At 45.9% G+C, this 24,930-nt stretch overlaps 2 protein-coding genes and 1 long non-coding RNA gene across 5 annotated transcripts in view; 1 reads left to right on the top strand and 2 right to left on the bottom strand.

Moving 5' to 3' along the window:
• Positions 1–24,930, top strand: part of SLC25A45 (solute carrier family 25 member 45) — a 37,858-nt gene extending 12,928 nt beyond the window's left edge. Inside the window, exons 2-8 of one of the 2 annotated variants that reach the window (XM_089483406.1) lie at positions 18,421–18,589; positions 18,835–18,910; positions 19,698–19,741; positions 19,864–19,935; positions 20,365–20,550; positions 20,976–21,246; positions 22,524–24,930. In XM_089483406.1, the coding sequence (XP_089339532.1) occupies positions 18,874–18,910; positions 19,698–19,741; positions 19,864–19,935; positions 20,365–20,550; positions 20,976–21,246; positions 22,524–22,792 (879 nt within the window). In that variant the 5' untranslated portion in view covers positions 18,421–18,589; positions 18,835–18,873 and the 3' untranslated portion in view covers positions 22,793–24,930. Of the gene's footprint in view, positions 1–18,420; positions 18,590–18,761; positions 18,911–19,697; positions 19,742–19,863; positions 19,936–20,364; positions 20,551–20,975; positions 21,247–22,523 lie in introns of those variants that run through there. The other variant, XM_089483407.1, reaches the window with a different exon arrangement.
• On the bottom strand, positions 3,731–7,101 carry LOC149302142 (uncharacterized). The gene is made up of 4 exons (XR_016272175.1): positions 6,817–7,101; positions 5,586–5,718; positions 4,403–4,494; positions 3,731–4,132 (listed from the first exon to the last, which is right to left on the bottom strand). It is a non-coding gene; the product is annotated as an uncharacterized LOC149302142 (long non-coding RNA).
• Positions 7,273–18,007, bottom strand: FRMD8 (FERM domain containing 8). 2 transcript variants are annotated; one of them, XM_089483301.1, is made up of 11 exons: positions 17,978–18,007; positions 14,810–14,891; positions 13,935–14,102; positions 13,752–13,853; positions 13,479–13,537; positions 12,644–12,810; positions 11,167–11,394; positions 10,878–11,001; positions 10,257–10,400; positions 9,433–9,643; positions 7,273–8,848 (listed from the first exon to the last, which is right to left on the bottom strand). In XM_089483301.1, the coding sequence occupies exons 1-11, from the start codon at positions 17,996–17,998 to the stop codon at positions 8,730–8,732; spliced, it is 1,425 nt and encodes a 474-aa protein (XP_089339427.1). In that variant the 5' UTR covers positions 17,999–18,007; the 3' UTR covers positions 7,273–8,729. The 2 variants fall into 2 exon arrangements, with proteins under 2 accessions (XP_089339427.1, XP_089339428.1); XM_089483302.1 differs by lacking the exon at positions 17,978–18,007 and adding an exon at positions 16,723–16,770.

Raw genomic sequence — 24,930 nt, 5'->3', positions numbered from 1 at the left:
ATTTTTCTCCTCAAGAGCTGCAAAGCCCTATTTCTCTCTCCCTCTTTTAAATCAGGATCCTGTTTTAAAAGCCATCGTTTTGCTATCTTAAAAATGCGAGAATGCATCGTAAAGAATGCTTATCACCGTTCCTCAAAGATGGAGCCTCACCCAGGAACTGATGCATCTGATAAACATCCAGACTATTTACTCTCAAGTCCTGCTGCTTATCTCCAAGATAAGGCAGGCCTATTGTTCTCCTTAAGTTGTCCTTACTATCAAGTTGCACAAGATTCGTTCAGAGAGAGGGTTTGCCATTGCTATCCTTTCAGGCTGAGAGAGTGTGACTTGTCCAAAAGTCACCTAATTCCATTGCTGAGAAGGAATTCGAACCCTGGTCCCCAGAGCCGTTTTAATTGGATTATTGTTCATTTTAATTGGATTATTCTATGCAGATTATTTTAATATTTTATTGTCTCTGTTTTAGAGGAAGGAGGGAAAGGGATATTGGGGTTTTGTGTGGCGTTTTAATAGGTAAGCCGCCTCGATTATCTTTGATAGAGAGGTGGGATAGAAATAAATGTGTTATTTATATAATAATAATAATAATAATAATAATAATAACTATTTATTTATTTATTATAATCTGCCCTAGCTTTTGCATAAACCTCCAAAAGTTTGCAGTGGCAATGAATATAAACTAAACAAAATAATAATTAACAAACAGATAAATAGATCAAAGTTTTCTTTATCTATTTACGAATATATAAAAATATAAGAGTAACCAGGAGTAGCAAATAACGCAACGCAATGCATTTCGTGTTAGGTTTCTTTGTTTCAAAAGGGCCGGAAAGGAAAAGATGGATGCGATCCTTCTTCCTGTCCTTGCAGCCAAAAGGCGGAAGAAAGAGGGCTTTGGCTGCTGTGGTTGTTGTCGTTGTTGCATCAAGTTGTGTAACTTTATTTGGAGCGAATCCTCCATTGGAGGCGGCTCTGGCTGGGAGTCAGCACAAAAGCCTCCAATCTGCAAGAGAGCAGAGGATGACACAACTCTCAGCCGGATCTTCTTGCTTGCCTTTTCTAGAACGTGGTGGAAATTTCCACACTCTGTGCGCGTGTGTGTGTGTGTATATATATATATAATCACACACACCATCTCATCCCTTTGTCCTTTTCTCATTTACCCAACTCACTCTTTTCTTTGGGGCTGCTTTTGGAGAGACACACTTTTATAAATCTGATTTCCCCCCCTTCAGTGGCGTTGTGCGTTTTGGTGTCGCGTCACAAGGCGGGCAAGCGGAGAGGCCTGCACAAAGCGGACGTTACGCAACTCCCCATCTGTCCACTTCCATAAAGGCCCTTTGTATTTCTTTTCATTTTATTTTATATCAAGGATTTATATCCCACAAAGGGATCTAAGGAAGTCACAATCATTTAAACGGCAAAAGGTTTTAAAAGAAGTGACATATTCCAAATATAAAGTTATAAAAACACTATTAAATATGCTTTGGAGAATTATTATTATTATTATTACTATTATTTTAGGTCTTGGGCTGCGTCTGCACTGCAGGGATAATGCACTTTGGCTCCACATCGGTGCTATGGGATCCTGGGATGTGTAATGGGCGATATATTTTGTCAGAGAGCCTTGGTGTGCCAAGAGAACCACAATTCCTAGGATGCCAGAGCACTGAGCCATGGCATGTTGCGAACCCAGAACGGAGAACCGGTTCCCTAATGAGTGGATGATGGGATTGAGGCAGCAGCCATTTTAGGACATCCTAAAGAGGCAGTCAGGGAGATAATATCCATCCTTACTCATTGCTGGGGACTGACGCCTGCAAAAAGGAGGATGCCATTATTGTAATTTACTTTTCCCAGAGGTTGTTATGAAGGTGGCTCAGAGCCACATGAGCGAGTATTTGGCAACGTCATGCACAGCACAAGACAACTTTGCAAGGAGGAAACAGGAGCCGACTGAGCCCTGATTCATGCTGCAGCAAGATGTTGCAGAGCACAGAGTGCGCTCTGGTGGGACTTGTGTCCAAGTTGACCCTATTATTACTCTATTATTATTATTGCAAAAATTAAATATAAAATGAAATAAACTGGAAGGGGTATTTTGATGACAGAGCAGGGAATGTGAGTTTTGCAACCACTGCGGAGAATGTGAGTTTGGGAACAACTGCGCCCGCTTCCCGTTGTCTCTTTTGTGCTTTCAACACAACGGGAGTTAATGCGGCAGCTCTCTGCTGTTTCATACAATGGCTATTTTTAACAATGTTGTCTATTGTGCAGTTTTAATGCTTGCGCCAACCGGAGACAGGCAGAAACCGCTTGATGTGATAGGACCAGACATTTTAGTTAAAGCCAGGCTTAGCAATAAAGAGCCTCTGCCATTAGGAAGAGTGGAATGGCTAGTTTTGGGTATCGTGAACCACAACAAAACGGCTTAGTTGTGTCACGTTGTTGTGTGCCTTCGAGACATTTCCGACTTGATCCCAAGGCAAACCTATCACAGGGTTTTCTGGGCAAGGTTTGCTCAGAGTGGGTTTGCCATTGCCTTCCGCTGAGGCTGTGTGACTTCTTGCCCAATGGGTTTCATGGCCGAACCGGAATTCGAACCCTGGTCTCCAGTCGTCGTCGTCCAAACCATGACGCCACACCGGCTCTCTGTTGTTTAAAACATTGCTACGTATTACGTCTTTGACTAAACTTTGGTCCAAATATTTTGGATGCATCGTAATAAGATCTCTCTCCAAGAAAGACAATGATGCTTGGAAAGGTGGAAGGCAGCAGGGAAAGAGGGGATAGACTCCATCAAGGAAGCCACAGCTCTTGAGTTTGCAAGATCTGAGTCTGAAAGACTTGAGTTTGCAAGGTCTGAGTTTGAAAGAACTGAGTTTACAAGATCTGAGTTTGCCAGATTTGAATTTGCCAGACCTGAGTTTGCTAGACCTGAGCAGGTCTCAAGATAACTTCTCATTCATAAGGTTGAAACCATAAGCTGAAATCAACCAGACTAAGGCCCGTTCCGCACGGCACGGGCGTAAAGTACGTCCCCAGGACTTACTAGGGTTAGAAAGATACCTTCCCTGCCACAGAGGTAAGAGGAGGCCCTTGTTGCTAATCTCTGCCTCTGGGCCAAAATAACCCGCATTTCTTGCTGGGAGTGGCACCGTTTGCTGTTCCTCCGCCGACTGCAAACTGGCACCAACTGCAAACTGGCAAACAGGCCATAAACAACCTCCTATTTTTACAACTCGGACGCGGCAGGTTTTATTATTAGAAGCAAACCTATCAACAGGAGCTTTTGAGGGATGACCTTTGGACACAAGCGAGTAGCCTTGGTGCAAAACAAAAAGCACGCTGTTGCATTTCAGTGCTTGGTTTATGTCTTGAATCGCTTGGGAAAACGTTATTTCCATCATCAGCAATATTTAGGGTCGTATCGTATCCATCTAGATATTGGGAAGGTGAAAGGTTAGCAGTATTTTAATCTGGAAGGAAGGATTTTATTTCCAGAGACACATCCTGGCTTGCAAGCAGAGAAACCCTATGAAAAGGGAGTCTTCCGGTACCCATTTTACAGAATGTTAAAACGGGGCACTTTAACCCAAGCCCCAAATCCAAAGATATATGGCCATGTTAGTCTGTAGGATCAAGTCTGTAGAGCAATCTTGCAGAGGCTAAATAGAAATAAAGAAGTTGGCAGCAGGAGCTTTCGTAGGCTTAAGTCTACTTCCCCAGATGCATTTTGCACTGCCTGGAAAGAAAGAAAGAAAGAAAGAAAGAAAGAAAGAAAGAAAGAAAGAAAGAAAGGGCACAGATTTGGAAGGAAAGGGAAGCAATGGGGAAAGAAGGGTGCCATTCCTCCAGGGAGAAAACCCTCCATTTTGTGGGGTTCCTGTAAAAAGGCACAGGAAGGTAGAAGAAGATAAACATAGATATGGAGACGGTGGGGCAGCCTATAACCTCCTCTTTCTCTCTCCCTTTCCTCCCTCCAACATCTTTTTTTGGGGTCTCTCACGTGGTCAAAGGCAATCCCCGTCTTGTTCAAGATCTTTGTCCAAACGCCATAAGAGGAACCAGCGAAGGGCTGGATTTGCACTCCGGCCGCAATTCTGGCGATGTTTCAGCTGTCCAAATTCACCTGGAAGACATAAAGACAACCACATCCTAATAATACTAATACTCATAATTTCTACCCCACCTCTCCATTGCAAACCCAAACCTATATGAATCCAAGATACTAGGAGGGTCCACCTTTGCCTGGGAATAGTGACATCCATTATGAATTTCAGAGACCAAAGTGGCGGGTCTCGAACACATGCCCGCAACCTCCGTAGGGGATAGTGAGAACTGGGGTACCTTCCTCCCCCCCCCTCCGACTTACCTGCCATTTGCAAAGGGTCAGGCTTACCTGTAGTAGCTGGGGTTTTAAAGTTAAGACTCCAGAATCTCAGGAGGGAAAGACGGATGTGTGTCTATGCCAAGAGAGGGGTCTTCTTGCACCTGGAAAAGAGAACGTGCGCAAAGTTTATGCATGCATGCCTTGCACTCCTACCCCACCCTCCATACTCCTTCTCCCCAAATTGCCCCCAAAATGATCTTTCGCCTTCCTCCTTGCCCCAATGCTAGGGCAATATGATGTCCTCCCCATTGCTTTGCACCCATTTGGACCCTGTGAGGACTATGCCAGATACTAAGTACCCACCCATGTTAAGGAAAAGTGGGCCTGCCCCCCTCCTTTGCTGCATCCTCTAAGTCTAGGGATGCTCTTGTTGCCACGGCAACCTCTGCAGCAGCAGCAGCAGCAGCAGCCCTCCCGCAGTGGTCCAGCTGCAGCGGCTGCTTTCCCTTCTTTATAGGGGATGTCTAGGGCCGTTGCACTGCCAAAAAGACGCTGGACGGGGGGACTCCTCCGCGGCAAAGGGGTAAAATAGTAAACCCCCCTTTTTGACAAAATACAGTAGTAATCCCTCCGCAGCCATCTTCCCCCCTTTTCCTCAAGGCTTTGCTATAGCAAATGGGACTCATTTCATTACAAGGCTCTCCAAGGTCCATAGGAAACTGCAGTTGGTCCTCCATATATACAGGCACCTTGAACATATTCCAATAAGCAAGCCTTGATTGTGCCATCTGAATAGAAGGGAATACCATTTTACTATCCATTGTATTTAATGGGACTTGAGCATCCATGGGTTTTGGGATCCACAAGGGGTCCTGGAACCAAAGCCCAGCGGAAAAGGCCCACAACAAAACAAAACATGGACAAAGGACAATAAAAACATTATTTAAAGATAGAGCCTCCCTTATATGAAATGCTCAGGACCAGAAGCGTTTTAGATTTCGACTCTGGAGACCAAGGTTCGAGTCTCCGCTCAGCTACGGAAACCCACTGGTCCCGAGTCTCAGCCTCAGAGGAAGGCAATGACAAACCCCTTCTAAACACATCTTGCCAAGAAAAACCTACAATTGGTTTTCCATGAGTTGAAAACAAAGGCATATAACTCTACCCAAAAAAAACACTGTAGCTGTTTTTAATGTATTTAGGGGTGATGAATTCGAAAAACACAGGCAACATAGAAAAACAAGGCTGCTACCAAGCATATCGATATTCGAGACCGAGGCTGCAGAATTCATGCGGTTTGACGCTGCTTTCACTTGCAGGGCTCAATGCTCTGGCACTCTAGGGTTTGTCGTTTTGCAAGGAACTTTACCTTCTCCGTCAACAAACTACAAAGAGAAGAGGATAGAATAGAAATGTCATTTTTACCCCGCCTCTCCCGCAAGATCCAGGCAGCTTACAATAGAACAAAATAAGACAACAAGACAGTAAAACACAGCAATAAAGATGCGCAACAAGAACATGAACTCTCTGTTCCAAATCGGCTATTTGAATTCCCATGTGGCTTTCGCAAGCATATGTCAAGCAAAGGGCATGCATTGTGCCTATGTGTGTTGTTGTGTGCCTTCGTTTCTGACTTATGGTGACTCTATCATGGGGCTTCTTGGCATGATTTGTTCAGAGGTTTGCCATTGCCTTCCCCTGAGGCTGGAAATGTGTGACCTGCCAAGCCAGGATTCGAACCCAGGTCTCCAGAGTCATACCAGTGTAGTTGCCACTCATTGTCACCTCTCAGTTCACAAGCGCACTCCTGCTGCTAAGCGACCCGGAAACCTGACCTCCTTGCATTGCATTGCAGCCAAACAAGGGAACGGAAGCCAGGCTGGAATTTTCCGTTCTGTTCCCAGGCTTGCAATGATGTGACTTTGCTTATGCGCCAGCGTCTTAGAATGCGTTCAGAGAACGTCCGATTCGGCAAAGGCGAGAAAAGTAAAACACAAAACGCAAGAGAGAGCAAGTGATGGATCTGGAGCCTGCATTATTTATGGGTTGAGAAATGAATCGCAAAGTGCGGCAGAACGATGGCGCATCTCCCAAAGCGCATTTTAAGCCCTTGCAACCATTTATGGACTATTGGAGATGGATAAAGGGTTGGAGGAACATTAAGTCATGTCCGCAAGCGAGGGACATGAATTGCGTCTTTGTGTATGTTTGTTGACATTGTTGTGCGCCTTCAAGCCTTTTTGGACTTATGGCCACCCTAAGGAGTTTATTGCACCAGAAAATTTTGATGTTAAAGCGAAATTAAATGTTGCTATAAGTTGCAAATGACTCGAAGGCGCACAACAACAACAGAAACAGCTGTACTAGGAAATGTACAGCCGCGGAAAATGTGAGGCAGTGGTGCCCTCTAGTCGGCTTAAAATGCAAAGTGCATCAAAGGAATGCTTAAATACTTTTATGAGGAGTGTTCAAATGTCACAAACCTTGCAAGCTTTTGAGTCCTCCAGAACGCTTCATCAGATGTAAATCAAAAAGGTGCTTATTGTGCATTCGCCACTGTCTCTGGAGATTGCATGAGTTAAAAAATAAAGTTACATGGGCTGCATCTGCATTGCAGATATAACCCAGTTTCATACCACTTTTAACTGCCATGGTGTCCTGTGAACTGTCATTTTGTGAGATATTTAGCCTTCTCTGTCATAGAGCTCTGGTGCCACTACAGTTCCCAGAATCACACAGCACTGAGCTGTGTGGCAGCCAAAGTGGTGTGAAACTGGATTATTTCTGCAGTGTGGATGCAGCTTTAGTTTCCCATCCAAGTAATAGTGTCCAAGAACAGATGGGATCTGGTGCTTTTAGGTTATTTCGGTCATTTTGGATAGGAAAGTGTTTTTAATACCCTTAAAACTAACGTATATTTTAAAACATGCAAGACATGGTCAAATCCAAGGCGCAATTTTATTGCAGTAAAAATGCAAACCGAAAAATTGCGAGGGACTACTACAGCGAGGAGCGTAGAGACGCTCCCAAAACGGAGGCTAGCAAAAGACACGATGCATAATGTTGTTATTTCTGGAGCACAACAAAAGGAGAAGAAATACAAAAGGCACTTCCCCCAAACAAAGAGAGAACCAACATTGGGATATCTGCTAAGATGCAACCTCTTGCAATTTGTTTGGCTGAAGATGGGAATGGGACCAATTTTGGTTCGGAAGACGAAAGGTCACAACGTTCGTTGTTTCCTTCCGCAACCCAGCAGAAAAGATGCCGGAAAACAAGGACAGAGTCGGACTCTGTTTGCAAACATCTCCCAAAAATAATCTTCAACCAGCCATGGAAAAGCGTGCCTTGCAGTGATGCTCAAAACTTTGGGTCCTCCAGATGTCTTGGACTTCAGCTCCCAGAACTCCCAACGGTTGACCAAGCTAGCAGGGGCTTCTGGGAGTTGAAGTCCAAAATGCTTGGAGGATCAAAGTTGGGGAATGACAGCTTTACAGGCTCCAGAATAAATCCAAGTGCTTTCCTAAAGTTCTTTGGACTTAGCGCTCAAGAACAGCAAAAGGATGCTAAGGTCCACTTTCTCCCTTCCAACTTTGGCAATGTATATTTCCAACCAGGATTTTTAAATCCAACGGTTCCAACTTTGGCAATGCAATTTCCCACCCCGGTTCCCTTGAGGTCCCCCCCAAAGCCCACTTGGGTCAATTTGGTTTTACTCCAAGTGACAAACCTTGCTAGGAGGTGCAAGGATGGAGAGGTAGCAAGGACTGGGGCTGGCCCATCAAAACAGCTTGGAAACTTTAGGGTTTTTTGGGACAAAAATCCAACAATTCTCTACTGGCCACATTTGTCCGAACCAACAAACAACCAACGCTTCAACATCGTTCCCAAATTCGAAAACAGAAGAATAGCCAGCGTCCCTCAATGAAAATATAAGGCACCTCCTAGGACAGTGATTCCCAAACTTTGGTCCTCCAAATATTTTGGACTGGGGCTTCTGGGAGTTGAAGTCCTAAAGTTTGGGAACCCCTGTTCTAGGATCTCTATTAAGAAAAATTGGGGATCGAGGGATGGAAAATAATGGAAAGGAATGTCCATAACGGAGAACAAGGCAATCCAAGTTTGGCACAAACCAGAATGGACAAGAGGGACACAAAATAATCCAGAGCTTGGGAAAATGACCCTTTTTTGGACAAATGTACCCAGAACCTCTGAGCTTATTTGTCCAAAAACATGATTTTCCCAAGCTTTGGAACTTGCCGACTTGAGATGATCTGATCCAACTTTGAGAGAGAGAAAGAAAAGAGACGGATAACCAAGATGTTGGCGATTCAGCTTCCATTGCAAAGCAAGGTCACTTTGGTCCCATTTATATTTCTGCGCCGCCCAAAAGGCGTCAGCCTTGCTCCAGGTTTTCGGCCGCCCGCACGGCGGAGTAGGAGGTGGGCATGTTGGAAAGCTGTCGCCCGAAGAAAGAGGTCGTCCGGCGGGGCTTGACCCTCTTGATCTCTTTTCCTGCGCCAAGAAAAGGAGGACAGCTAAAAGCAGATGGGGATGGACCAGTTTGCTCTCTGCACTGCAGCAATTGCTTGCTATCTATTTAAAGAGGATTTCAATGTGTTTTTAACACCATTTCCTCTCTATACTGTTGCAATGGCTTGTGTTCATGTATTTAAAGAGCATTAAACAGATTTCTCTTGAAGAAAAGACTGCATGCCTGGGAGATGGAGGTATAACCAGGACCTGCCTCTGGTAGCTCTTCCACATTGCAGAAATAAATCAGTTCGACACCACTTCAACTGAGATGGCTCTATCTTGTGCAATCCTGGATATGTAGTTTGGTGGCCTGCTCTGTTTAAAGTCCCAGGATTCTGTAGCATAGAGTCATGGCAGTCAAAGTGGTCTCAAACTGCTCTAATTCTGCAGTGTGGACACACTGGAGTCGCCCACAAATGGCACCAAGAGATCTCCGAATCTGGGTTCAACACTCCTCAGCCACTCCAAATACTTGCGCTTAGGATTTGCATTATGCATGATGGGAATTTACTGGCAAAGACAAGGTCCCCCCAAAATATATACCCATTTTTGGCCCAGCTTACCTTCCTCGACGTAGTTGATGGTCGAAAGGTGCTGGATGCGGCTGCAAATGACACTGTTCTGCCGCTGCAGTTTGGGGTGCCGCCTGTCGGAGGGGGGACTCTGGGCTTTGGAAGAATGGGGGGCTTCTCTGGCAACGGGGTCCTGATCCAATCCCTCCGAAGACGCATTCAGCTCAATGCAATACTCAATCAGGCTGCTCATGAGTTCGGCCTGAAAAGGAAGGAAGGAAGGAAGGAAGGAAGGAAGGAAGGAAGGAAGGAAGGAGTTACTATATTACTCACACACACGTATTTACCCTGCCTTGAAGTGGGTGCGTCGTCTGATGTACCAGACTTTAACTCTCATGCTAAATGGCTGGGGCTGATGGGCTTTGTCATCCGGCAAATCCGGAAGGTGCTGGACTTGGTCTGCAGCCGTTGGCAAACATGACCCTCCTCCCAAGAGTTCCTATAAAGTTGGCCATGCCTCTTTCCAAACACCTTAACATTTCTTCTTTGTATTTCCTTAATGATTTTTTCCTTTACAGCAGGGGCCCTTGGTATCCTTTGCCATTTGGTTCCAGTGGATGCCAAAATCTGTGGATGCTCAAGTCTCATCATATTCAACGGCGTGTTAAAATGGTGCCCATTATGTAAAATGGCAAAACCAAGGTTTTTCAGCTCTCAAATTAGGCAAAGGTCTGGGATTCTGGAATTGAAACATCCAAAACACTGGAATGCCAGAGTTTGGGAATCATTTGCAAATAAATAAAATATGCAACCCAATACATACCTATCCCAAGCTATTTGGGTTTACATATCTATGCAAGCACCTGGCCACCTACCTGTTTGGAGTAGACTTTGAGTAACTTGTTGACTGGGGTGCCTTCGTTCTCTCCATCAAACTCCAACCATAGGATGTGTTCCTCCTCGCTTGGGAACGTATGATCCCACGAAAGTTCCTGGAACCGCAGGCCCAGCAAGACGTGCTACAAGGAAAAAAGAGAGAGAGAAAAGACAGATTGCATGAGAGAGAAAAGAGGAGGTAAACATGGATGGCACCAAGACACAACATTGCAAGCTCATGCATCCTTCCTGAAAACTGGGTGCCATGGCTTTCATGCTGCATTCATAGCGCTATGGTTCCACTTTACCTGCCTTGGCTACAGAGACCTGGAATTTGTAGTTTGGGGAAGCACTAGAATAGCTTTCTGGCTAAGGAGTCTCAATGCCTCTCCCTTGAATTGCAAACCCTAGGTTTCCAGCGGATGCTGCCATGATGGTTAAAGGGGAATCATAGTGCTATCATTGCATCCAGGTTGAGTCTCCCTCCTCCAAAATGTTTGGACCAGAAGTGTTTCGGAGATTTTGGAATATTTGGCATATACATAACAAGATATCTTGGAAATGGGATTATGATTATTATTACTATTGAAGGCTGGCCAGTTACATCTCATCCAAGTTACCTTTTCTTTGCTGTCGATAATGTAGACGCCTTCCAGGCTGATGGCCACCGTCACGGCTTTACGGCCGCCTCGGTGAAGCAGGCTTTGGGCCGGCTTGTCGATTTCGCCAGCAAAAAAGGCACACCTGAAAGGAACGGGGAAGAGACACAATGGGGAAAATACTACACCTATGAGGAGAAGAAAGCCACCATGGAATAGCGGTTTGAGTGCTGGATTGCAACTCCAGAGACCAGGCTTCGAATCCATACTGAGCCACGGAAACCCACTGGGTGACCCATTTGCCACATACCCGTAGTAAGGCAACTCGTGGCACTTCTGGAGATAGGTCCGGTACAGTTTGAGCAGAGCTGCGCGGTCCTCGCAGGTGGCGCCGTCCTCCTCGGGCATGCGGCGGTACGCCCGCAGCAAGCCCTGTTCGTCAGCCGGCGGCCGGGAGGCCCCCCGTTTCCACAAAGCGGAGAGAAGGCCGTGTCCTCTGCGGCAAAGATGGGAGGGAAGGAAGGACTCCAACCTCTCTCTGCGGGGAGAGAAAAACAACAACCCTGCATTTTAAATCCGCGGATACAGAGGACCAGATGTATCCAGGCTCCGGAAGGCTGATGCCTCTCTTTACACTCTTGTTGCAGTCCTGCAGTCCTCAGTTTTCTCTCTCCTCGCCCAACTTTCCATTCTCCTTGGATATTTCTTCTGCTATTTTCCAGGCACGCGAGCCAGCTGTGCCATTTTGAGAGCCACAAACATCTCCACCCGCCCACGAAATACCATCTGGCTTTCTCCAAGGCTCCATCTTTTCCTCAGGCTTTCCAAACCGGACAATGGGCAATTGTACGCCGTCGGCTTCCCATCCTCCCTGCGACCCAGACCTCGCATTCCTGGAAGGCGGATCAGCCCCACATTCCTGGCTCTCTACGCATTTGCACCAGCTGCCGGAGTCAATCTGCCAAGCCTCTCTCTCTTGGAGAAGAGGGCAGACAGACCAAGTTAGCATGAGATCCCCGAGGAAGGGTCCGGAGCAAGGCAAGTTTGCATGCAAGAGGGTAAGCTAGACAACACAGACCATGTTCCCATTTACAAAGAAACCTCTTTGTGATCCAAATCGATGGATCGGTTTGGCAGCAGAGCGTGGTTCACACCACATTTGCAACCTTTCTGCTCTTGCACAGGCCGGTAACTAGGGCTGCATCCACACTGCAGAAAATAATCCATCTTAACACCGCTTTAACTGTCCTGGCTCAATGCTATGATATTCTTGGAACTATAGTTTGGTGAGACACTGAGCCTTCTCCGTCAGAGAACTCAGATGCCACAACAAACTGCCATTCCCAGAATGGCACAGCATTGAGCTAAGGCAGTTAAAGTGGTGTTAAACTCCATTATATCTGCAGTGTAAATGCAGCAAAGTTTTGCAAGGTTATATTCTGATGTATTGGGTGGCCATAACAAGCACTAGCCATTGGTTAAAGATGGTTGGAGTCGCAGCCCAACATAAGGGTGCCATGTTCCTTGGCATAAAATCCTTTCAGGGCCCCTCTCATTCTTTGTTCCCAGCCTCACACTTGAACGGAACTTGAACTCCACACATTAAACCTTGCCTCCGCAAGATCCCCGTCCCTAGAGTCACAGAGTTGGAAGAGACTCCGAGGACCATCCAGTCCAGCCCCTTTCTTCTGCCATGCAGGAACTCACAATCAAAGCATCCCCATTGACAGATGGCCATCCAGCCTCTGTTTAAAGACCCCCAAGGAAGGAGACGCCGCCATACTTACTTCAAGAAACACGGCGTGTGCTGCCTGGCGTCATAGGGCCCCAGGTTCACTCGGCATATCAAGGCGCCCAACTCTTCGCAGTCCACTAAGTCGCAGGGGTATCGCCCTTCCAGGATGTTGTACTTGGCCTCTTCATACATGAGCCGCAGAACATCTTCATCCTGGATCTTGAGGGAGGGAGAAGACCCATAGAGATTACAAAAACCAAGTCAGGAACCAAGGGAGAAGCATGCACAGGGGTGCTAATAGAGGAGTGCAAGGGGTGCAGAACACACCGGGCGACACCCGAGAGGCAGGTGAACATCTGGTTGGGTGCAAAAAACAAAACAAAAAACCAATCTAAGGGATAGCCATGTTGGCCATATAGCAAATCCAATAACATCCAAACAACAATGCCTTTCTTGGGCCAAAAAAAATGCACAATTACATGTTGCAATGTGAAGTCAAAGGCTTTCATGGCCTGCATCCATAGTTTTTTGGGCTATATTGGATCTGGTGGGGTGGTCACTCTTGTCCATCCCAAGACTCTTCTTGCTGTCCTCCTCCGCCAGCCAAGGCTCCTCTACCATCCATCAGTTGTGGTTGCTGTTGCCACCCAAGAGGTCCTTCCAGGTACGATGGGACTTCTGGCCAATTGGGGAAAATGGCAGCAGCCCACCAACTGATGGGAAGGGTCTGGTAGGGCTGTGGGGTGCATAGGTGCCCCCAAATATCTTTCCCAAGCCCTGTTAGGAATACAGGGCGCACAGCAAGGCGGCGAGAGCAACGCTTGGTGGATCCATCCTGCCTTCCATCCCAACCACCTCTTTCCAAATCTTGTCACCTATAAACTCACCTGCGCTTCCTTCCTTCTTGGGAAAAAGATGTCCCTCCGGAACTGAAGCGATGGCTCATCTAGAAGGGTGAAGAGAGACAGAGTTTCGCCTATATTCAAGCTCCATTGGCTTCTATAGGCGTGGGGGTGCATAGTCGGGTGCCACGGGCGTGCCCCCCATTCATGCTCTGTTTGTTCCTTGCACATAAGCCAAGGACAGCTCTGCCAGGTTTTCGGGGACAGTGGTGGGAGATGGCCAACAGCACTGAGAGAGCATTGCTCGCATGCCCACACCTTCGAGGATCTCCTCCCCGGAGCAAGCGGTGAAGCGGAAAAGGAGCTCCTGCCATTGCCGGCAGAGTTTGTACGGCTGGTGCTTCGGTTTCAGCTGCAGCTCTGCAAGAAGGAGAGAAGAAAGGGGTTAATAATAGTAATAATAATAATAATGGTTTAGGGATTGCAACGAACGCAACTTACCAAGCATGGGAGAGACCAGCCATAACGCAAAGACGTCCTGGGCATATTCGGGCAGCCGCAGCATCTCCAACACGATCCGGTGCAACTCTTGCGCCGTGACCGACGGCAAGTTGTCCACCGTTAAACGCACCACCGTGTCATCCACAAGGTACACCAGCACATCGTGGTCTGGGAAAACAAAAGGGAAAAAGTAATATCCCCCTATCTATCTATCTATCTATCTATCTATCTATCTATCTATCTATCTATGGAGATCATACAAGTTGAATCTCCCTTATCCAGATTTCTAAAATACAGTGCGCCTGTGCTATAGGCGGGCACCCCATACGTGGCTTCCTGCTTATGTGGAAGCTGCGCGACGGAAGAAATGGATGACGTGAGCGCCCGTGGCAGCGCACTCTCCCGTGCCGCGAGCATGAGCTCCATTCACTCAAATGGGACTTGACCTTATGCATTATTCGGCTTATGTGGGGATGGGGTTCGGAATGGATGCCACGCATAAGCCAAGGGACCACTGTATCATCGGTCTGCCCCATACGTGGGAGTCCCATTTTGTTGAATGGCATGTACGCCGCGCCGTGCACAAGACAGTGCCCCATTAATCTAAATGGGTCTTGAGCATACACGCAAAGAGGGTCCGAAATGGATCCTGCGCATAAAGCAAGGGTCCACTGTACCCCTAACTCCAACGCTATCCACACTGGGCAGGTCATACTCTCTCAAAAACCCTATGGATAAATCTTGCCAAGCAAACCCCACAATAGCTTTGTATTAGGGTTGCCGCAAGCCGGAAACAGCGCACAGCAACAACAACCTGGGTTAGTAGAGATCTGCATCCCTCTTCCCAAAGCCCTACATGTCCCCCTTTTACTCACTTTGGGGTCCGGCGGAAGAGATGCTGCTCCGTTGCGACCGGTCCCCGATGTTTTGGGGTACGGCGAGCCTGTCCCCCTCCATCTGCAAAGACAAAAGCAAGGAGTACGGTTGCAAGAGTATGTCGTTTGGGCTTTTTAAAACTGCATTTGTTTTTTGGACTTCAGCTCCCAGAAGCCCCGACCGGCTTGGTTTAAAGGCCGAGGATGCTGGGAGCTGAAGTCCAAAAAAGAGCTGGAAGAGTATAAAGACGGAGGAGCACCGCTGTTAGCCAGGTATCCAAGGGACCCTTCGCATCACAGAGTTCTAGTTCTGTATTCCACTTTAATTGCCAAGGCGATGTCCTCTGGAATGCTGGGAGTTGTAGTCCGCCAGACTGCGCATCCCAACATCCTGGGCAAATAAAGTAGAATATAGGGCTATATAAACAGGACCCATGTTTAGGATTGCTGGGTTTCTTTCGCTAGCGTAAAGCAAAAGTCAAAAAGGACAGGCTGGGTCTCTCTTTTCCAAAACGCTCAGATTTTTGGAGGGATTTTGGATATAATAATAATAATAATAATAATAATAATAATAATAGTAATAATAATGTTTATTTCTATCCCGCATCTCCAATATGATTGAGGCGGCTTACGTCAATAAAGCCATATACACAATTAAATGACCCTCTCCTCCTTAAAATAAACCCCAAATTGCGACCGAGCTGGAATTTGAACCCAGAGCCCTAACCCAACACTCAAACCATTATACCATGCTGCCTTCCCCTGAACCAAATATCCAGAATGTAATTTCAGACAACATCTGAAATAATTATTTTTGCATGATAATAATAATAATAATGACGAATCCATTTTTATCAAATTTACTATTTAAGTTTCACGTGTTTTAATTTATCTAGTTAATTTTACATGAGTTTTAGGATAGTGATTATGTTTATCTGCATATGCATCTTGGTGTTTTGTATTTTATTGTTGATATGGTCAGCTGACGAATCAATAAACATTTGTTGTGGTTAATAATAATAATAATAATAATAATAATAATTTATTTATTTATATCCTGCCTCTTATATCAGGATCGAGGCGGCTTACAATAACAGTTAAAAAGGTAATAATGTAAAATAAATATAAATATAATAAAAATAAAAATATATAAATATAATATATTATATAATGTAAAAAATAAAAATTAAAATATAAAAATGTAAAATAGACATAAATATAATAATATATTAATATAAATATAAAAATAAAATAATGTAAAATAAAATGCAAAATATAAATATGATATAATGTAAAATATAAAAATAATAATAAAAATAAAAATATAATAATGTAAAATAAAACCATGATCCTTCCCACCAATACAACCATTAAAAAAACCCCTATAAAAATAAAATGACAATTTAATAATTAAAATTCCCCTATAATAATAAAAGGACATTCAGATTATAAACAAAGTTTGATACCTTGAAATGCAAAATATATAAATAAATATTTTGAAGCAATTTTATATTTGGGGGATTCTAGAGAAGGGAGGACCCAACCAATACATTTTATTATTATTATTATTATTATTATTTATTAAATAAATCATTTTTAGACCATTATTTGCAACATTTCTTTTTTTTGCATGGAACCAAATTTGCATATACTTGCAAAAAAGTTAAAATGCAAACTTTGAGCCCAGCAGGGGGCGTGGCTAAGGGAAAAGGGGGCGTGGCCAGGTGCTTACATTGCCCAGGTGAGCAGGAAGCAGGTGAGAAGGCAAAGGTAAAAAAGCAGGTTTTTAAAGGAATTTAGGGGTCCAGCAAAGGAAGGGGGCTGGCAGCGTCATGCAGGGGGTCTGCACCCCATAAATCTTGCAAAAGGGGGGGGTCAAAAAACCCCTTCCCATAATTCCAAGCCCTTCTTACCTGGCTGCTTCCTTGCTGCTTGCAAAAGCTCTTCTGATCTGCTGTAATTGCTGCCCAGGGCTCCACCCTAGACACTGCTTGCGTCATCCCTTCCCAGCCCTCCCATTGGTTGCTTTTTCTTTTTGCTTTTTCCCTTCCATCTCTTGGAATTTGCCCCGCCTCCTCCCAGTGACGTCACAGGCAGAGCAACTTTGTTCCAATTCTTTTTGTGGTGCGCTCCTACTAGAAACAATACGGTACCGTAAGTGGCTCTGAGAAAGGAAAGGCGCATCTCTGCAGGGCAGGAATTGATGCACTTTGGAGTGCTATGGACTCCTGGGATTTGTAGTTTGGAGCCCAGGGAAGGCTGAGTCCAGAGCATTGAGCCAGGGCAGTCAAAGGGCATTATTAGTCTTTGGAAAGACCAAAGTTTCCATTGATGGATTAGCCTTAGGATTTCATTCCTACTATTGTGCCCCCAAATGCTTTAAGAATGGCAGAATTGACTGTTGCTGCCCCCAAGTGGCAGCATTTACAATTGCATCCCCAAATTGCAGAATTTACTATTGCGCCCCCAAATGGCAAGATTTACTATTGCACCCACAAATGGCAGAATTTACTATTGCCTCCCTGAATTTCACAATTTACTATTGCACACACAAATGGCAAAACTCAATATTGTGCCCCCAAATGGCAGGATTTACTATTGCTCCCTCAAATTTCACAACTGTGGTCCCAAATTGCAAAATTCACCACAGTGCCCCTAAATCCCTGAATTTACTATTGAGCCCCTAAAATGGCAGGATTTCCTATCGCCTCCCAAATGGCATAATTCGCTATTCTGCGGCCAAATTGCCGAATTCAGTGTTGTGACCCCTAATGATAATAATAATAATGATGATGATAAACTTTATGCATACCCTGCCTCTCCAATGAGATCGAGGCGGCTTACAACAACATCAAAATATAAACACAATACGATAAAATCTCCCACAAACCCATCCACCGTAAACCCTGAAATGAAGACCTTGCGATGGCAGAGTCTTGAAAAGGGAAGGTTGAGGCTGCAGCAAAGGCAATGCGCCCAAGCAAGACCTTCCCCCAAAATCTCTTTTTCCCTAGTTCACCGGAAGCAAAGGGTCTCCTCCTTGTTTCAATTCAGTATAATATATATATATATATATATATATATATATATATGCATGCAATGATTGCAAAAGGAAAAGGCGTTGGGAGGGAGGAGGACTAAAAAGCCAAGCTGCTTCTTCTTGCTTACCAAGTTCTCTAAGTTCTCCATTCATTTCAACAGGAAATTGCGTTTGCAGGATCTCAACCCTCTTGGCTTCCTCTCCGGCTCTTTTCCTGCCCTTCTCTGGAAGGAATCTGCGCTTGGAGGGAAATAAATGACTTGCACAAACCCAACACAGTCGGGGCCTTTGGTATCCGCCGGGGTTTGGGTTCAGGATCCGCCGTGGATCCTAAAAAACATGGACGCTCAAGTCCTATAATCAAATGCAACAGTTTTGCAAAATGGGTTCTCTTATCTAAAATGATAAAAACTTGCTTTTTGGAATATATGTACTGTATGTGTATACACACACACACACACACACACACACATATAATATTCTCAGTCCATGGATAACTAATACAGAGGGTCAATGGTCCAAATGAGAGGTAAGAATTGTTACTATTATTACTATTATTACTATCCTGCAGGTAACTTCTCCAACGTGTCCAAGCGCCATCCTGATCTTCCATCTGCCTCATAAAAGAACCAGTTTCGGGAAGAAGAAGAAGAGACTGTTGGAAAGTCCTGACTCAGGAATGGGAACCACAGCTTTCCAGATGTTGACGACTGCAAGTCCCATCAGCCCCAGTTAGCACAGTAAGCAAGAAGGGATGCTGGGCGTCGCAGTCTGACAACCCTTTGGCTGTCTGGAGTGCGGATGCTGCCTTTTAGTCTCCAAAGTGTGGCACAATCTCTTTGCAAAGTCTGAGTTTTCCCAGTTAACCTGAAGGTTAATAGCTCACCTCGAAAAGCGGAAGAATGCGTCTAAGGCCATTAAAGATTAAGAAAGTTAAGGATTTGTAGTTTGCCAGGACACTGACCAACACTTTCTTTGCTTCCAGGTCCAGCGTTCGCCGAAACGGCCCTCTTTTTCGGACACGATGTCCAGCGTCGAATTTGCCGCCGGCTGGATTTCAGGTAAAACCGTTATCGTTCCTTTAACCGCAGAGAAGGGACTAAGACAAAGAATGGGGTTGCTGGGTTATTTAACTTAATACTTTCCAAAGAGCGTTGCAAAGTCCAAGGCTGAGCCAGGATTCGAACCCTGGTCCCTAGAGTCCAAGGTCTGCATTGCATTAATGCGCCTCTTTTCTATATATATTTTAATATACATTCTGTATTTTTAGGTCCAAGGCTTAGACCAACGATTCCCAAGCTTTGGTCCTCCAGGTGTTTTGGACTCCAACTCCCAGAAGCCTTGGCCAATAGTCAGGGATTCTGGGGTCTGTAGTCCAAAACATCTGGAGGATCAGAATTTGAGAACTGCCTTTTTAGACTAGGATCCTTAACACACTGCAGAAATAATCCGGTTTGAGACCACTTTAACAGCCCTGGCTGAATGCTAGGGAAACCTAGGAATTGTAGTTTATTGTATTGTAGTTGTAGTTGAATTGTATGGTTGTTTATATGGCATCTAAGGCTGCATCTGCACTGCAGAATTAACACAGATTAACACCGCTTGCACCGCAATGGCTCCATGCTATGGATTTGTAGGATTTGCAGTTTGCCGTGGCACCAGAGCTTTCCGACAGCGGAGGCTAAATGGCTCACAAAACTACACATCCCAGGCTCCGATTGCATTGAGCTGTGGAAGATAAAGCGGCATCAAAGTGGGTTATTTCTGCAGTGAAGACGCAGCCCTTGTAAAAAGAGGCTGCGCTAAAGGAAACCCATATTAATTCCTATTTTCCTGTTTTTGCAACAGGAGCAGCGGGTTTAGTTCTGGGACACCCGATCGACACAGTGAAGGTGGGTTTATACATATATATATATATATATATAGAGAGAGAGAGAGAGAGAGAGAGTGTGTCCCAGTTTTGGGATATGGAAATAAAAATAATAACAACAATAATAATATTCTTCTGTTTCAGGTGCGGTTGCAAACGCAGGCTGGTTACCGAAGCATCTTGGACTGCGTTGTTAAGACGTACCGTCATGAAACGGTTTGCTCTTTTGACACCACTTTCATTGCCGTGCTTCCTTCCGACAGAACCCTGGGATTTGTAGGACTTGGGTCCCCTTTTTGCAAGATGCAAATATCCCCAAATCCCAAATGATTCAAAATCCCAAACGCTTCCGGTCTCAAGCGTTTCGGATAAGGGAGGCGCAACCTGCAATGCAGAGGTTGCAGCGGTTTGCTGTTGTGCAAACCGTTGGGAACGGCAAGTTTCCGATGCGCTTCGAACGCGGCTTGCAGCCATCGAAGTAAGCTGAGGACGAAAGGAAGAAAGCGGAAGGAAGAAGGGGAAACCGGGACATTTTGGAATAGTGGGATGGCAGTGGGAGTTGTAGTCCAAAAAGGCCATTTCTTTCCCCGCTTTGCCTATCTATAGGGCAGACTCCCTGCTCAGTTTTCAGCTTCTCTTTTGCAGTTCCGTGGCTTCTTCAAAGGGATGAGTTTCCCGCTGCTGAGCGTGGCATCGGTCAATTCGGTCATGTTTGGGGTCTACAGCAACGTCCTCCTCTTCCTCTCGGACACCCCGCACCGCGAACGCCGCGCCAACCCCCCCAGCTACCTCCATATCTTCATGGCCGGCAGCGTCTCTGGCATGGCGCAGGTAAGGAATGGGCATCACTTATCATCAGTATGCGCATGTCACACAACTCCGCGAGAGATATTGCAGCGTTGCGGGGCATCGGAGACCTAGTTCCATGTCACCAAGAAGCTCTGATGCTCCCTAGCTATGCTTGGAAGTGGCTGCTATCTGCTTGACCCACCTCACAGGGTTGATGGCAGTATAAAGCAAAGACGCGCCACAGAATTGACACAGTTTGATGTCACTTGAACTGCCACAGCTCCATGCTGCGCACTCCTGGGATGTGCATTTTGTTGGCGCATCGGAGTTTTCTGATAGAGAAGGCTAAATGTCTCGCCAAACCTAGCATTGAGCCATGGCAGTTAATACGACATCAAACTACATTGTTTCTTCAGCGTGCCAAAAAATTGACCGGTGGGTTCTTCCTTTTCTCTGCTCCATTGCAGGCACTGGTCCTGGCCCCGGTGGATCTGGTCAAAGTCCGGCTCCAGAACCAGACCCATCCGTATGGCCGCGGTCCGGCGTCGCTGCGAGCGTCCCAGCCACGGTACCGGGGTCCGGTGCATTGCAGCGCCAGCATCCTCCGAGAAGAAGGCATCGCGGGGTTGTTCCGCGGCGGGATGGCATTGATGCTGCGCGACGTCCCCACCATGGCGGTCTACTTTGTGACTTACACGGCGCTCTGCCGGGGGCTGACTCAGGAAAGATGTGAGCCAGGTCAGAATAATAATAATAATAACAATAATAATTGTTGTTGTTGTATGCCTTCCATTTTGAACATGGCAACCATATCTTGGGGTTTTCTCGGGCAAGATTTCTTCAGAGGGGTTTACCATTGCCATCCTCTGAGGCTCAGAGAGCATGACTTTGCTTTCATGGCCAAGCCGGGATTCAAACCCTGGTCTCCAGAGTCCTAGTCCAATGCTCAAACACTACATTGGCTCCAATAATAATAATAATAATAATAATAATAATAATAATAATAATAATAATACAGTGTTCCCTTGGTATCCACTGTGTTATCCGCCATAGATACCAAAATCTGTGGACGCTCGTCCCATTAAATACAACGCCGTTGTAAAATGGCGCCCCTTATATAAAATGGTTTTATCCATGGATACAAAATCTGTGGCTACAGAGGGCCACTGTAGTAGTAGTAGTAGTAGTAGTAGTAGTAGTAATTAATTCCCCCTGACTGGGACTCAAAGTGGCTTGTTGCGGTTGTGTGCCTTCAAGCCGTTTCCAAACTTGTGGTGACTTATGGGCACCCCATTGTGGGGTTTTCTTTGCAAGATGTGTTCAGAGGAGATGTGCCATTGCCCTTCTGCCATGCAGGAATTCATAGAATAACATACTTGGAACGGACCTCGAGGGCCACCCAGCCCAGCGCCCTTCTGCCGTGCAGCAATACAGAGAACGCTCGAGTTGGAAGGGACTGCCATCCGGTTAATAGTGTTAAAGAACTACTTTTGCACATTGAACTCTGTGTGCAAGGAGGGAAGGACAGTCGCTGTGGAAGGAGCCAAATGACCCCAAAAAACTAAGTCGGCTTATCTATGCGTCGATATATGTTTTATACTCTTACTCAAAAAGGAGTCATCCGTTGGCGAAAGCCAGGAAAGTAATCCGTCCTGGAAGCACCAATCCTTCTCTGTTTTCTTACCCATGAAGCCTTCAGTGTGAGTGCAGTTACGCCTGTTTGATTATTCATGGATTTGATTAATATGTTCTCTCTAGGAATATTTAGGTCCTCCACTGCAACTCTATGGTCAACTTTAACTAAAAGTGGCACCGAAAGGCCTAGAGATTCCTAGAGAGGACACTCTACTAGGCCTTTGTTGTTCCTCCAGCGCAACTCTATGGTCAGTGTTTGTCAGACATTGACCACAGAGTTGCGCTGGAGGACCTAGAGATTCCTAGAGAGGTCTCCCCTGAGGTTAAAACATGGCATTTTTGTTACTTCTCCTAACTCTGATTCTCCTTCTTCCCCACAGGCTCTGCCACAGTCCTGATGGCGGGCGGCTGCGCAGGGACGGCGTCATGGGCCCTGGCCACCCCAATGGACGTGGTGAAGGCCCGCTTGCAAATGGACGGGGTGAAGAAAGTGGAGTACGCAGGGGTCCTGGACTGCGTCCTCACCAGCCTCCGTCGGGAGGGTCCCCGGGTTTTCCTGAAGGGCCTCAGCCTCAACAGCCTCCGCGCTTTTCCCGTCAACGCCGTCACCTTCCTCAGCTACGAGAACCTCCTCAAGCTCCTATGTTGACTTGCGCTGGCGCTGGTTTCCCTCCATGGACTGGGGATCTCCTTACTCCACGTCTTGCAGGATATTTTGCTCGTGAAGATGTCGGATCAGATGCATGGACCGCATCGGACCACGCTGATTTGGTTAATATGTTCTCTCTAGGGATATGTTATTTGCTGTTTCTCCATATTCGCGGGGGTCTTGTGCCCCTAACCCCAGCGAATACGGAAGGACAAGTGTATATATATTTCGCTTTCACCTCTTTAGAGTCTGGAGACGAAGGTCCAAACTTGGTGGAAATGCCACCAATGCCATCAGCATTTCCCAAGGCGCATCTACACTGTAAAAATGCACAAGGCAGTTTGACCCCGCTTTAAGTGCCGCCCATCGCTTCAACCTACAAAATCCCGGGATTTGTCGTTTTACAAGTTCTTTTAGCCTTTTGCTGCCAAAGTGTCGGGGTGGACCTTGCAAAACTCCAGGATACGATGGAGTCATGGCAGTTAATGTGGGGTCAACCCACATTATTTCTACAGTGTAGATGCACCCTGGGAAACGATGCTGGCATTTTCCCACTGAGTTTGGATCCCACTCCAGACTCTCCAGAGATCAAAATGAAATGTTGCCCCAAAATTTCCATTTCCTTTTGCTGGAAAATGCCCTCTAAGGGCTCAGGAAGGCTCAAAACATGTCAGCATGGCCTAGTGGTCTGAGCATTTGGACTCTGGAGACCAGGGTTCGATTCCCAGCTCAGCCGTGGAAACCCAGTGGGCAACCTTGCGCAAGTCATGCTCTCTCAGCCTCAGGGGAAGCCAATGGCAAACCCTTTCTGAACAAATAACACACTGTGAGAGGTTTGCCTTAGGTTTGCCATGAGTCCGAAATGACTTAAGAGTCTCTTCCAATTCTGGGATGTGTGTTTTTGTCACTTTCATGGGGGGTCTTGCACCCCTAAACCCAGCAAATATGGGTACCCCACTTTGTATACTCAAAATCATAGCTGTGGCAGTTATGTGGCCTAAGACTACTATCACTGTGGATGCAACCTATGTGTTAGTCTCAGCCGCTGCACATTGCCTGTGCGGGTGCATTTGTGGCAAAGCTGCGCAGCGCCGCTCGCATGCCAGGGTCTCCTCCCGTCCCAATTCATTAGGACTAATGCGTTCCCTTTCTTAACTAATTTAAGTCATCAGCTGCTCACCCGGAACATGAATTTTATCACTTGAGTTCATCTCGGCAAATTTTATTGATGTTAAAAGCGGAGGTAAAAGCCGGCTGCCCATTAGGACTTGGCAGCACGCAGAGGGGGAAGTAATTGCTTTTCTCGATGGCGCAAGATCACTCGGCGTCGCAATAAATGCGAGGCGCGCAGCAACAGACGGCCTTTCGGCTCGTGGAAGAACACAAGCCGGGGCTCAGGTTTAGGCTGGAATGTCGTTGACTTGCACGCAAAGGGACATTTCTATGCATCGGATGCATGTGTGCAAAGGGTTCTTTGTATGCACCCAATGCATGCATGCAGGGGATCTTTGCGTGCATCTGATGCATGCAAAGAGATTTTTCTATGCACCTGGTGCATACAAAGGGGTTTACAAAGGAATTTGATGCATGCACGCAAACATGCGTCTTGTAGAAGTCAGCTGCAGTCTACAAAAGCACATGCTACCAATTTCTTTCTTTCACTTATGATTGCGCTAGTTGAAGACAACGGAAGCATAGCGCTATAGTGATAGAAATTTTCACGCAGTCACACAATCGCACTATAATGCCGATATAAAAATGAAAGAGGAACGCAATTACGTTCCACATCCAAAACATGATCTCATCCATGTATTGCTCAATATATCATGATTGAACATTTCACCCATGTGCCGTTTGGGCACTACTGGTCACGTCTGAACATCATGGTACCGTCCCGAACCAAACAAAATAACAATTCCTATATTTCACGACGTTATTTTTATCCGGTTTGAACAAAACCGTGCCCTGTGCCTCAAAATAAGACGGACATCTACTCCGAAAAGGATCCTAGCAATGAGAACGAATTGTCCCTACTGAAAAGGTTTTGGGAAAAGGTCCTGGATTGCTCCACGAATAGTTTCCCGCCTTGAGTCCTTATATTAGAAGAAAGATGGGATATAAGAAAATAAAATACTAAT

Source organism: Sceloporus occidentalis, unplaced genomic scaffold (assembly GCF_023333645.1).
Source record: "Sceloporus occidentalis isolate IW3139 unplaced genomic scaffold, rSceOcc1.0.p SCAF_20, whole genome shotgun sequence".
Lineage (NCBI taxonomy): Eukaryota > Metazoa > Chordata > Lepidosauria > Squamata > Phrynosomatidae > Sceloporus > Sceloporus occidentalis.
Note: the sequence above shows the minus strand (reverse complement) of the source record. Positions and strands in the feature narration are given on the sequence as shown.

Coding starts and splice junctions, on each gene's coding strand:
- FRMD8 (XM_089483301.1), bottom strand. CDS start 17,998: ATGGAGAACTTAGAGAACTTG. Junction 11,395..12,643: donor CACACGCCGTGTTTCTTGAA/GTAAGTATGGCG, acceptor CTCTCCCCGCAG/AGAGAGGTTGGAGTCCTTCC. Junction 8,849..9,432: donor CATCAACTACGTCGAGGAAG/GTAAGCTGGGCC, acceptor TTCTTGGCGCAG/GAAAAGAGATCAAGAGGGTC.